At 44.3% G+C, this 12,500-nt stretch overlaps 1 protein-coding gene across 1 annotated transcript in view; it reads left to right on the top strand.

Moving 5' to 3' along the window:
* The window catches only part of LOC114556321 (histone-lysine N-methyltransferase SETD1B), a 20,743-nt gene extending 9,646 nt beyond the window's left edge, over positions 1-11,097 (top strand). Inside the window, exons 4-9 of the mRNA XM_028579224.1 lie at positions 1,753-2,023; positions 5,117-5,229; positions 6,064-6,891; positions 9,044-9,808; positions 10,546-10,650; positions 11,011-11,097. Of these exons, the coding sequence (XP_028435025.1) occupies positions 1,753-2,023; positions 5,117-5,229; positions 6,064-6,891; positions 9,044-9,808; positions 10,546-10,650; positions 11,011-11,097 (2,169 nt within the window). The remainder of the gene's footprint in view (positions 1-1,752; positions 2,024-5,116; positions 5,230-6,063; positions 6,892-9,043; positions 9,809-10,545; positions 10,651-11,010) is intronic.
* The last annotated feature ends 1,403 nt before the right edge of the window (positions 11,098-12,500 follow it).

The raw sequence follows: 12,500 nt of genomic DNA, 5'->3' as shown, positions 1-12,500 counted from the left end.
TCATGGACAATAATCCTCATTTGTAGGAAATTATACCTAATTTTTGAGTTAAAAAAGCAGAAAGAATGAAATATTTAGACTAATATTAGAGGAACGTATGTTGATGGATAATCAGAGACTTTAAAGACTCAAAGGTTAGTCAGTTTTAAAACCATTTAAATTTTTTTTAAATTCTAAAACTTGAATAAAACATCCAAAATTTAATAAAACTAGTCATCATGAATTGTACGTGCGAAGAGCATTCACATTTTTGGGTAATTTTTATGGGAGAGGCTATTTGCACCCCTGGTACAATTAGCAGTGTATGCTAATTGTACCCTGGTGCAATTATAAATGAATGCTATTTGTACCCCGCCGGTGCACACAGCAATGTGTTCTATTAATACCCCGTCTGGTACAAATATCAATGTATGCTATTTGCACCCCTGTGCATTTACAGTACCTTGGCATATATTTACACACAGTTCCATACTACTCATGTATTACACCTTTTTGGAATATTATCGCCCTGACATTCTTACCCTAACCATAACCAATCCCTCTTCTCTTGCCTAAACCTAACCAACCCAACCAGAGCAGGCATATTCATGAGTCTTCCCCTACCACCCTGCAAAAAAAAATAATCGCGTTCGCGGGCCCTGACTTGCGCAATTGCACGCAAATTATCCAATCCAAAATTACAAAGTCGAGATCGCCTCACAGGGGAATCGAACTCCTAACTCCCATACCAAAGGTAAAAGTTCTAACCACTCACCTAGCAGTTCTCACAGGATTAAGTTTACCACTTGCTTTCTTCAAGCCTCGGTTGCTAGGTAACCGTACTGTATACAAAAAATAGGTACTAACTAACAAACCAACGGTTGTATGCTTTCACTGAAGACAGAAAGCGTAACTGTAGTATCCATTTTCCGCTAGAAATTCAATTGTTATAAACTTTAGAGACAAAATGGAAGATGAACGTCCGCCATGATTTCGGTGGACGCGAGCAACGTGTTTTTTTTGTTACGTCACAGGGTGTGAATAGCTCAGCTGTGTGGCCGAGGCTATTCGTACAGGGGGTGCAAATAGACACTCCGAATTTTTATTTAAAAACAACATATTTCTGATTTTGAAATTTTCAATTATTAGTTTATTTAAAGTTTTTAATGTCAGAAATATGGGTTTCTTTCAACCAAATTGCCCAAAAATAACATTAATGTACGTTGTATAGAACCCATACAACATTTAAAAAAAAATAATGATTATTTACATACAATTTTGGGTGTTTTATTCAGTGTGTGTGTGTGTGTGTGTGTGTGTGTGTGTGATCACCTCTCTTTTGGAATGGCCATGTCACCAAGGTTGACCGGCGGACACTAAAACTCTCAGTAACAGCGTGTCAGATAACATCCAGCGCCCTGAAAACACACACACACACACACACACACACACACACACACACACACACACACACACACACACACACAAAACACACACAGACACAGACACACATACACAGACACACATACACAGACACACACACACACACACACACACACACACAAAACAGACACACAGACACACACAGACACACACGCACAGACAGATACGCCAACACACACACACACACACACACACACACACACACACCTCGGTCAGATAATAAATACCAGCAACAGAGTGATCCAACATAAGGTTTAAGATGAGAACTGTGATCTGAAGGCTGGTTGTCAGTCCCAGTTCTAGTTGTTGTTGTTGTTTGTGTCCCTCCAGGTTGATGAATGGTACGTCGGCCCTGTGCCTCCCAAAGAAGTGACCTTTTCCCGGCTGAATGACAACGTGAACGAGGCGTTCCTCACTAACATGTGCAATATCTACGGGAACGCTGAGGAGGTGGAAATATTTTATAACCCGAAGAACAAGAAGCACTTAGGGATCGCAAAGGTGGTCTTCGACACGGTGAGAGCTGCGAGAGAAGCCGTGCAGCACCTCCATCAGACCTCAGTGATGGGAAATGTTATCCACGTGGAAATAGATCCTAAAGGTAACACAGATTCTGGGAATACCACACTATACATCATGCACATGTACAACAATCTTTGAAAATGGTAATAAGTAATAAGCTAGAACGCTGTAACCGTCAGCAGTGAACCGGGCTGTAATGTAACCCTACAGGACTAATGTTCAGCATCAGTCAGAGTCCCCTAAAAGTTCTGTTGTTGCTGCTGACAGACTCAGATTATTATTCAAAGTGTCTGACAACATTATGGGATGGATCACTACAGAGATAGACCTTTTAGTTAAAGAGTAAGATCCTTTTAGTTTAACATGAAACAGCCCCGAAATCACCATCACCAAACTACACCAGACTCCATGTAAATAATCAGGACTTTTAGTGTGTATATAGCCAGCATATCTCCACCAGACTCCATGTAAATAATCAGGACTTTTAGTGTGTATAGAGCCAGCATATCTCCACCAGACTCCATGTAAATAATCAGGACTTTTAGCGTGTATAGAGCCAGCATATTTCCACCAGACTCCATGTAAATAATCAGGGGTCTCATTTATAAATGTGGCGTACGCACAAAACGGGGCTGAAAACGTGCGTACGCCACATCCCACGCAAAGGTTGTGATTTATAAAAAACAAACTTGGCGGGAGAATGTGCGGTCCTCCACGCAAACTCTGACCCATGCGTACGCACATTATGGAGACAAAATAGGAATTGGCAACGCAGATGGTGAGGTGGTGAACTGAAGTCACACTGCAAAAAGTAAATGGGAATAACTATAAGAGTAGAAAAAATAAAAATATTGATGCCTCGCACATTTTTTCACTCCATATCATCCATGTTACCATGAAGATTAAATCCAGCAGTGTTATTTGCGCTTGTACTGAGTGATAACTGTTCCATAAACTGAAATCTTAAATAAAAATGTCTTCTTAATATTTAATCGGTGCTGTCTCGCTGTCACATTGTCCGCTATGGAGTGCAGGAGGAAGAGATGGCCCGACTCCATGGAATACCGGATATCATCAAATACCCTACCATTAGATAACTGAAGAACATGTCCTCGTTATCGATCTAAAATTTAATACTGTTTATAACAAACCCTGCATGAAGAAAAGTGTGTTTGCCTATTACATTTCGATTTCAAATTGTATCTCGGGGTGGAGGATACCACTAGTTGTTGCTGTGATTTTAGCAAGGTGTTAACAATCACAAATTGTTGTAGACTAAACATAGAAATACTGCGGTGACCCCGTGTGTAATGCTGCATGATGGCACTGCTGGTCCTGCAGGAGGACAGCAGTGGAAGAATCAGGAGAAAAAGAGACTTCAGGGACCATGACGATGACTGGCTCATATGCCGATTTAAATTCCCTAATGTAGCTGTAATAGTAATATAGCTGAGCTCTTGGATCTATGTACTGATTTGGGTAGAGAGGGCAACGCGCCGGAACCGTGCCATCCCGGTCCAAATACAGGTCCTCGCCACTCTGGGGGAAACCGGCTGTTTCCAGAGGGAAAGGTCAGACAGCTAAGTGTTTTTTTAAATAAATATTATATATAATCTTCAACTTTATCACTAAGGCTTGTTTGGATATAATATATAGTTCTGTTAAATCTTATTATATACTTCTGGTATATCAAAGCTGTCCCCGAGTGCCGTAATGCCTGCTGATTTGGAAGATTTTATTAATAAAGGTAGTCTATAGATCCGGTTTCCATACGCTGTGCGACAACAGGCCGAAATTATAAAACTCCCTGCTTCTCCCAGGACTCGTGTTACTCCAGTCTGCAGGCGACTCCCGTCCTGCAGGGGGAGCCCTCCGTCTCCGTCTTCAGTGTTCACAACCCCTTGAGACGTAAACTCGCGGCGAGGTTTCACAGCAGACGATCCGCCGAGGACCCGGACGTCTTTTTAAAGCATTACAACATCACAACCAGCAGACAGCAGCTCGCTCTGTGCAGTCACAACGCGCAATCCTCCACTCACAACAACACAGACTTCGCCTCCCCCGCTCAGGAGTCCACGGACGGGTTCGGGTCACCGGTACATCTCCAGACTCTTTCAGCATCCTGAGATTTAACATCACAGCCGCCCAGCAGACGGCTGCTTCCTCGCCACCACGGCAACACGAACGCGTCACAGACGGTTCCTCCGAGAGTTTGGACTCCCGTATTGAGAGTTTGCTGACAAACAGCCAGACTGAACCGTCCCACACACACACACACAGACATGTTGTTTGTTTTCTCCGCCAGTCGTCATGATTCGGCATGTTTCGGTGTAACGAAGAACAACTGCCAGGGTCATTAACATACTGATCAGCATTCACGAGGTGCTTTACATTGACTATTTATGGTTAAAAATGGGCGTGTACAGGGCGGGATAAGAGGCTGATCAAGGTACGCACACTTGTGGTCAATCTGTGATTTATAAAGGGAACATTGCTTACAGGTTTTATAAATCTGACTTTTTTTCGGCGTACGCCAATTTGGGCTTTTGGGCGTAAGTACACTTATAGTAAGGATCCTACGCACAGTTTTATAAATGAGACCCCTGGACTTTTAGCTTGTATAGAGCCAGCATATCTCCACTAAAATGGGTGAATTAAGGGTTTATTTCAACCAAACCAGAGTGGTGATTGTTGGAACAGTGGAAAGATGAACCAAGACGGCTTTTGGTAGTTTTATTTAGTTTCTGTCCACTTTGAATGAAGTGTGTTTTACGATGATAAAAGTCCTGATTATTTACATGGAGTCTGGTGGAGTTTGGTGATGGTGATTTCAGGGCTGTTTGATGTTAAACTAAAAGGATCTTACTCTTTAACTAAAAGGTCTATCTCTGTAGGGATCCATCCCATAATGTTGTCAGACACTTAGAATAATAATCTGAGTCTGTCAGCAGCAACAACAGAACTTTTAGTGGACTCTAACTGCTGCTGAACATTAGTCCTGTAGGGTTACATTACAGCTCGGTACTTGTTTAATTCTGGACCAGTTTCAGAGATTGTTGTTCCATCAGACACTCAGACACACACACATGGGAACATACTGTAGGGTCCAGGTTGGAAAGTACCCAAGTTACCCTTTAATGTTGTTGTTGTTGTTGAATGTTACCTTCCTCAGGTGAAAACAGGGCGCGGCATCTGCAGCTGCTCTCCCGAGGCTTTTACACTCCGTGCACGCTGCCAGTGGGCAGCAGCGAGCCAACGCTTCAGAGCTTAATCGACAGTCTGCTGGTAAACATTTTAAAAGCAGATCTATTATTATATACTGTTGCCAGGTTCATTCTTGTATTCTCTGTTTCTACTACAACATGTTTACATGCTTTAATGTTGGAAACACACTTTATTTTTCTCTTACTGTGTGTCTGAATATACCTGATGTATTCAGGGTTTGACATTAGCACCCGCTGTAGATTTTGGTACTGTCGTGTAACACAGTCACTTCCACTAGCCACTTTGGCGGTTGGCATGCCTTTTATATTCTAACACTGGTGGCGGGAGTACTGGGCCACTGTGCCTCCGCGCGACTGCTGCACAACACGATCTAAGAGCCTGGCTCAGGTGTGTTTAGGGCGTGTCCAAATCCACTTTTGCTAGTTTGACTGGAGGTAAAAAAGGGTCCGGGTGCATGGTTCTAAAGGGTTGTACTTAGTGTCTTCATTATTCATAGGTGTGTTTTGGGTGTAACATGCAATAAACCAATCAGAGATCATTTCCCATTCCTTTAAAAGCCAGGCACGTTTGGACCTTGGAGCATTGCTGTTATGATGGAGGATTTGCACTTTAGACCAGGTTTTTGTTGGTCAATGGCGCCATCACTTCCCACTGCCTCAAGATAGACTCCCAGAATGCACCTGAACACACCTCCCTGTAAGACCAGTAGGAAATTGACAACCGCGTCGGTCTTAAACTAGCAAAGACACTTGGGTCGGGCTTTGCGCAGCTCCGGGCCCAGCAATAAAGCTATTTATTTATTAAAATGTAAAAAGTGCACATCCAACATTTTACCATGATAGATAAAACAGTCTGCTTTAAGCATAATGATTCTCATGTTGTTTTCTCTACCAGGGCAGTGCAGCCAATCAGCGGCAGGCGAGCAGCTTAAGCCCCACCCTGTCTCTGGACACAGCCTACTCCAGTATTTGGCAGGACACGCCGGGCAGCTTCGGGCTCACCCCTCGCTCTCAGGGAACTCCCTGCTTCTCCCAGGACTCGTGTTACTCCAGTCTGCAGGCGACTCCCGTCCTGCAGGGGGAGCCCTCCGTCTCCGTCTTCAGTGTTCACAACACCTTGAGACGTAAACTCGCGTCGAGGTTTCACAGCAGACGATCCGCCGAGGACCCGGACGTCTTTTTAAAGCATTACAACATCACAACCAGCAGACAGCAGCTCGCTCTGTGCAGTCACAACGCGCAATCCTCCACTCACAACAACACAGACTTCGCCTCCCCCGCTCAGGAGTCCACGGACGGGTTCGGGGTCACCGGTACGTCTCCAGACTCTTTCAGCATCCTGAGATTTAACTTCACAGCCGCCCAGCAGACGGCTGCTTCCTCGCCACCACGGCAACACGAACGCGTCACAGACGGTTCCTCCGAGAGTTTGGACTCCCGTATTGAGAGTTTGCTGACAAACAGCCAGACTGAACCGTCCCACTTGGACAGGAGGACTTTAACGTTTCTGGATCAGGATCAGGACAGTCCGACCTCGCCGCTCTCAGACGACTCGCTTGTTTGCACTTCCTGTGACATCACAACCGGCTGCCATTGCCACGACGATGTGGAGGACGTCGGTGCGTTGTCGCTGGAGGATGAAACTGCTCAAGCTGTTTTGTTTCTAACGAGAAACTCCTCCCAGTCTCCGTCTGATTCCACTCAAAAGATTCACAGAGACACGGTAAGTCCTCCAACGGGCAAGGCTTAGTTGCTATTTTTCATCTTTTTTTTTTACGTTTTTGACACTTATTTCGATGTATTTGATAGATAGATACTTTATTCATCCCGAGGGAAATTTTAGGCATCCAGTAGCTTAGACCAGTGGTTCCCAACCTGAGGTCCGGGCACCCCCAGGGGGGGCGGCAAAGATCACAAGGGGGGGCGCGAGTCTTTATCTGGTTTGAGGTTGAGGTAAAAAAAATTGTTAAATAAATTATGATAATACACTAGAATATATAATGTATACAAAAGTCAGTATGAAAACTGTATATTTTGTTGTATCCTCGTTTTTCCTGTCGCCACGGCATCACTATTTTATGAATGAAACATGGCGGAGAAACATAACAGTGCTGATAACTGCTCTGTATCAAAAAAGAAAGTAAAGCTCTATCTCGAGAGTTACCTCAACTTCGGTTTCGGGGGGGGCTCAGCTTTTCTTAGACATGAGTAGGGGGGGCGCCAAGGAAAAAAGGTTGGGAACCACTGGCTTAGACAACCATAACACAACAAACACATACACACATATATCTCACATACAGAAAAATCACTCACAGAAATGTAAAGAGTTGACCATGTGATGTAATGACCATGATGAGGTGCTATGGTTGACTGTGTGCAAAAGAGAACAGTGCAGGGATTGAACAGTGTAATAGCTAAGTATTAACTATGACTATGAAAAGACAAGAATGTAAACATAATAGAATTGCTTTACAAACAAGAAAAGAAATATACTTTATTAACAATATGTAACAGGGAATAAGTTATAAGATGTAGTTAGGGCTGGGTACCGAACGTCGATACTTTTATGGTATCGAAATCCTATGAGTATCGAAAAATTCTTTATCTTTCGGTGCCAAATTTCGGTTCCAAAAGTGTCTGAGCGCGTAAACGCAAGCTTATCTGTCCTCTCTGCATATTGACACAGAGCGGAGCTCCGACCGACACACACACACACACACACACACACACACATGGAGCGGTGCGGACGGAGTAAACTGTCTGCAGTTTTGTTGAAGTCACAGAGAGTCACGGTTGGTTTCAAGTGTGGTTACAGTTTTTTAAAACTTCAGGCAGACAGCGTTTGCTGCGATATGATGTTAATGGCGTTAGGAATCGGTATCGAAACTGAGGTATCGAAATTTAGCCTCGTGAGACCGTCCAGTTTTCCACTCGCAGATCAGTCTGGCATCTAGAGATAGAGAAAATTTGGAGCCGTTAGCCAAATGACCGGGCCAATCAGCGTTGGTTTTGAGGCGGGTTAGGTGGTGATAGACAGATGGTTTATCCAATCAGCTAACCAGTATTTTCAGACAGCGGTCCGGGAAGATGAAATGGTGCCTTTTATTCCTAAATTCTCGTTACACAAACAGTAAATCTCCTTTACCGACATGTTGCTTCCTGAGCTAACGAGCTATGCTTTGCCTGCAGCAGCAGGGGCGGGCTTGTGGTTGTATTTTCATACGCTTCGTGGATCTGATTGGTTGATTTGGCCCGTCTATCACCAACATAGGTGATAGACAGATGGATCATCCAATCAGCTAACCAGTATTTTCACCCCATCCCAAAAGTTCTCCAACGGAAAGTTCCCAGATGGATATGCCGAGCAAATGCGAAGCAATCCATCTGGGTCAGGTTAATCGAAATTAGCACTGGATCGAAAGATTCTGAACGATACGCAGCCCTAGATGTAGATGTTATGGCCACAATCCAGATTGTGTAGGACTTGTGACATTTTCCAACGTTTTTGGCACGTTTTTCTATGTTATTGCTGCTTTTTTCTATGTTTTTGGCGTTCTTAGCTACCAATGAGAAGCAGAAAAGTTCCTGTTGTTTTCAGGGTAGAAGGTAATTCCTCAACATCTCTACATGCGCCCTAACTTTCCCAACCTGGCGTGTTACTTTAGGGACATTGTTGAACCCTGGTTATTTTTGGCTTGTTTTTAAAAGAATTTGTCCCCTTTTTTTGCAGACCCAGAATTCGGAAGAATTTAGGAATTATCTAAGAATTAAGATCGGACACAATAGCAGAAAACTGACAAAAACTAATTCCACAGATTCCGGTTTTTATGTCGATCTACAAATGAGTAATTCAGATTTGAATGGGTTTTGTTCAGGGGCATCGTGCAGCGAATGAAGACGGGGAGCCCAGACGGTGCCAGATCTCCCCGGTTCCTCCGGCTCCGTCCGCTCACCTCCCCCCTTCCATCGCTCCTCCAAACTTTAAATCTGTCTTCTACCATCCACCCGTCCCCCCTTTCCCGTTCCCCATCCCTCCCTTTCCTCGGTCTGTTCCACCGGTTCCACCTCGCTTGCCGAATGGCACCATCCCCATCCCTCCGCCAGGCTGGATCCCACCACCGGGCCTGATCCCTCCTCCAGGCCGTCCTATCCCTCCTCCAGGCCGTCCTATCCCTCCTCCAGGCCATCCTATCCCTCCTCCAGGCCGGATCCCTCCTCCAGGCCGTACCATCCCTCCTCCAGGCCGGATCCCTCCTCCAGGCCGTCACATCCCTCCTCCCATCCCTCCTCCCTTCATTCCTCCCCCTGCAGCTTTCCTCGGACCCCCTCCATCTTTCCCTGTGCACACTGCGTACCCATTACCCCCACGGCCTGCAGGCCCGTTGGATAAACCTCCCCCTTTCCCTCGACCGCCATTTCTCGCTCCGCCGTTCCCCAGGTTTAACCCCTTCGTCCCTCCGCCGGACTATCCTGCCGCGCCGACAAAGAACCCTCACGAAGTCACGGTGGAAAAGGTTTTAGAAGTTATTGTGGATGAACTGAAGTCGATCATTAAGAAGGACATAACACGCAGAGTGATTGAAGGTGGGGCGTTCAAGGCATTTGAGGACTGGTGGGACCGTCAAGAGAAGACAACAAAGGTAAGTTATCTACCTCACACACACACACACACACACACACACACACACACACACACACACACACACACACACACACACACACACACACAAAAACACACACACACACACACACACACACACACACACACACACACACCACACCCACACCCACACCCACACAAACAGTCTGACATAAAACCCCACCCCACTACCTTAACTAACATTTTCTGTGGGAAACCCTGTCACTACATCTGTATATACATTCTATGATCTCTACATCTATATCATATGCGCTATTATTATATTAACTTGATCTGACCTGAGAGTCTCCAGTTAACAGTGTGAACTCTGAAGTCCAGCCAACAGCAGCTCCCCTCCTGAATCCTGCAGGTTGTTGTTACTCAGGTCCAGCTCTCTCAGACTAGAGGACTGGGAACTGAGAACTGATGACAGAGCTTCACAGCTTCTCTCTGACAGGTTACAGCCACTCAGCCTGAAGAGACGGTAATAAAGAAAAAGCAATCAAGAAGTTGAAAAGATAGCAAAGCATTTAAGTTATGATATATGACTCTAACTATCGCTGTACTTACACAGTTTTTTTGGAGGCTTTGACCTCTGGCAGCAGCCTCAGAAGAGCCTCGTCTGAAGCAGAGTATTTCTTCAGGTCCAACACGTTCAGATCTTTTTTCCCGATGACAGTAAGATGAAGACAAGAGCTGAAGAATAATGTTTTTTTTGCTTTTGTTTTTCTTCATAAGATCCAAGTTTCTCCGGTGAAGAGCGGAGCAGCGAGCGTTCTTCTGAATCCACTCGGTCACATCGGCGGCCAAAAGAGCCAAAAGCCTCCACTGCCGTCCTTCAGGGTAAACTGTGAAGCACAACGGCTTTTATTTACACACACACACACACACACAAAGACAAGCAGACACACACACACACACACACACACACACACACACACACACACACACTCGCTCTAGCCCTCCTCCCCCCCACACACACGCAGACACACACACACAAAGACATGCAGACACACACACACACACACACACACACACACACACACACACACTCGCTATAACCCCCCACACACACACACACACACACACACACACACACACACACACCCACACACACAGAGACACACTCACTCTACCCCACCCACACACACACCCTCTGAGTGATGATTATGAAACATAAAAGGACTTGTTGTTCTTCTTCAGGTAAAGAGGAGAAGAGACGATGACGTCGTTACGTCAGAAGAGACAGAAACTGTAACGTGTTCTACTCACCAAAGCTCAGGTAACTAATTCTCTTCTATAAATATTAAAGGACACCTGTTATGCTTTCATGTATGTTCTGTCATAGATATAATCAAAGGGGGGGAGGGGGTTACAACCCTCCCAATAATCAAAAAACGTTTTTGTCGTCTTTTTTTTGGGCAATTTTTTTGGCATTTTTTAGGGATGCACTGAAATGAAAATTCTTGGCTGAAACCAAACACCGAAAAAGAGATCGAAAACTGAAACACCGAAAGAAATTATGCCAGTTATTAGTACCATTGCATTTATGTCTATGCCTTACTAAAATCAAGGCATTGCAATTGTATAAATTAAGTTAGTTAAGTTTCAAAGAATAAATCAATTACAAATTATGCAAATATTTATTTAGCACATTGCAACAATGCACAGTATAAAATAAAATTCAAACTTAAATGTTTAACTTGACCCCACTCATGTGTACATTAAATAATAATGTACAGGCCTACTGGCCTGCAGAAAGGTTTTAAAATGAAATGTTCTATCATAAAAAAAATAAAAAGTGCATTTAGGTCAAGTGCATTTTACATTTTTCTGTACTACTATAAGAAAGTGCATTCAGAACAAGTGCAACTGCTTAAAGATACAACAGTATTTTCTCTGTAGGCCTTCAACATAATAGTGCATCAAAACAAAGACTGCCATAGCCCATATGTTAACTGTAGAACTTTAACAACAACAAATGCACCAAGAATTGCTCAATTGCAGATGTGCAAAGTGGATAATATATATTTAAACACTAGACAAGCACATTCTACTTCTTGAGGTAAAGTGGCAGGTTTTTCTTGATGAAGAGTAGCTTCTCTGCTTTATCACAGTGAAGTCTCTTTACATGCTGTCTCAGCTAGCGGTTAGCTTAGCTGTTAGCTAAACTAACCTTAGCTTAACTGGGAGGCTGACGGCAGACCGCTACAATCAGCTAGCGGTTAGCCAAATTAACCGTTAGCTAAACTAACGTTAGCTTCCCGGTGGAGGCTAACGGCAGCCTGCTATAATCACCTAGCCGTCCGCCGAATTAGCTATTAGCTAAACTAACGTTAGCTGGAGGCTAGTGTGGGAACAGATCGGGTAGTGTCGTAAATCCTCGTACCACAGCAGAATGGATCGTGCAGGTGGAACGGATCGGGTACTGACACACGTGCAGGTCGCGGTTTCTGTTAGCGTCATCACAACATTTCGGCCGTATTGTTTCGGTGATAAAAGTATTTCGGCCGAAAAGCGAAAAATGCCCTTTTGGTCCATTTTTGGCCGAAAATCTTCGGTGGCCGAAAATTTGGTGCATCCCTAGCATTTTTGTCTCCTTTTTCAACAGTTTTTTTCCAAGTCTTTGACTTTGACTTTTAAAAAGAAATCCACATACCAAAACTAGCTGTTGGTAGTAATAATTATTGATT

The sequence above is a fragment of the Perca flavescens genome, chromosome 5, assembly GCF_004354835.1.
Source record: "Perca flavescens isolate YP-PL-M2 chromosome 5, PFLA_1.0, whole genome shotgun sequence".
Classification (NCBI taxonomy): Eukaryota; Metazoa; Chordata; class Actinopteri; order Perciformes; family Percidae; genus Perca; species Perca flavescens.
This window is presented reverse-complemented; position numbering and strand designations above follow the sequence as displayed.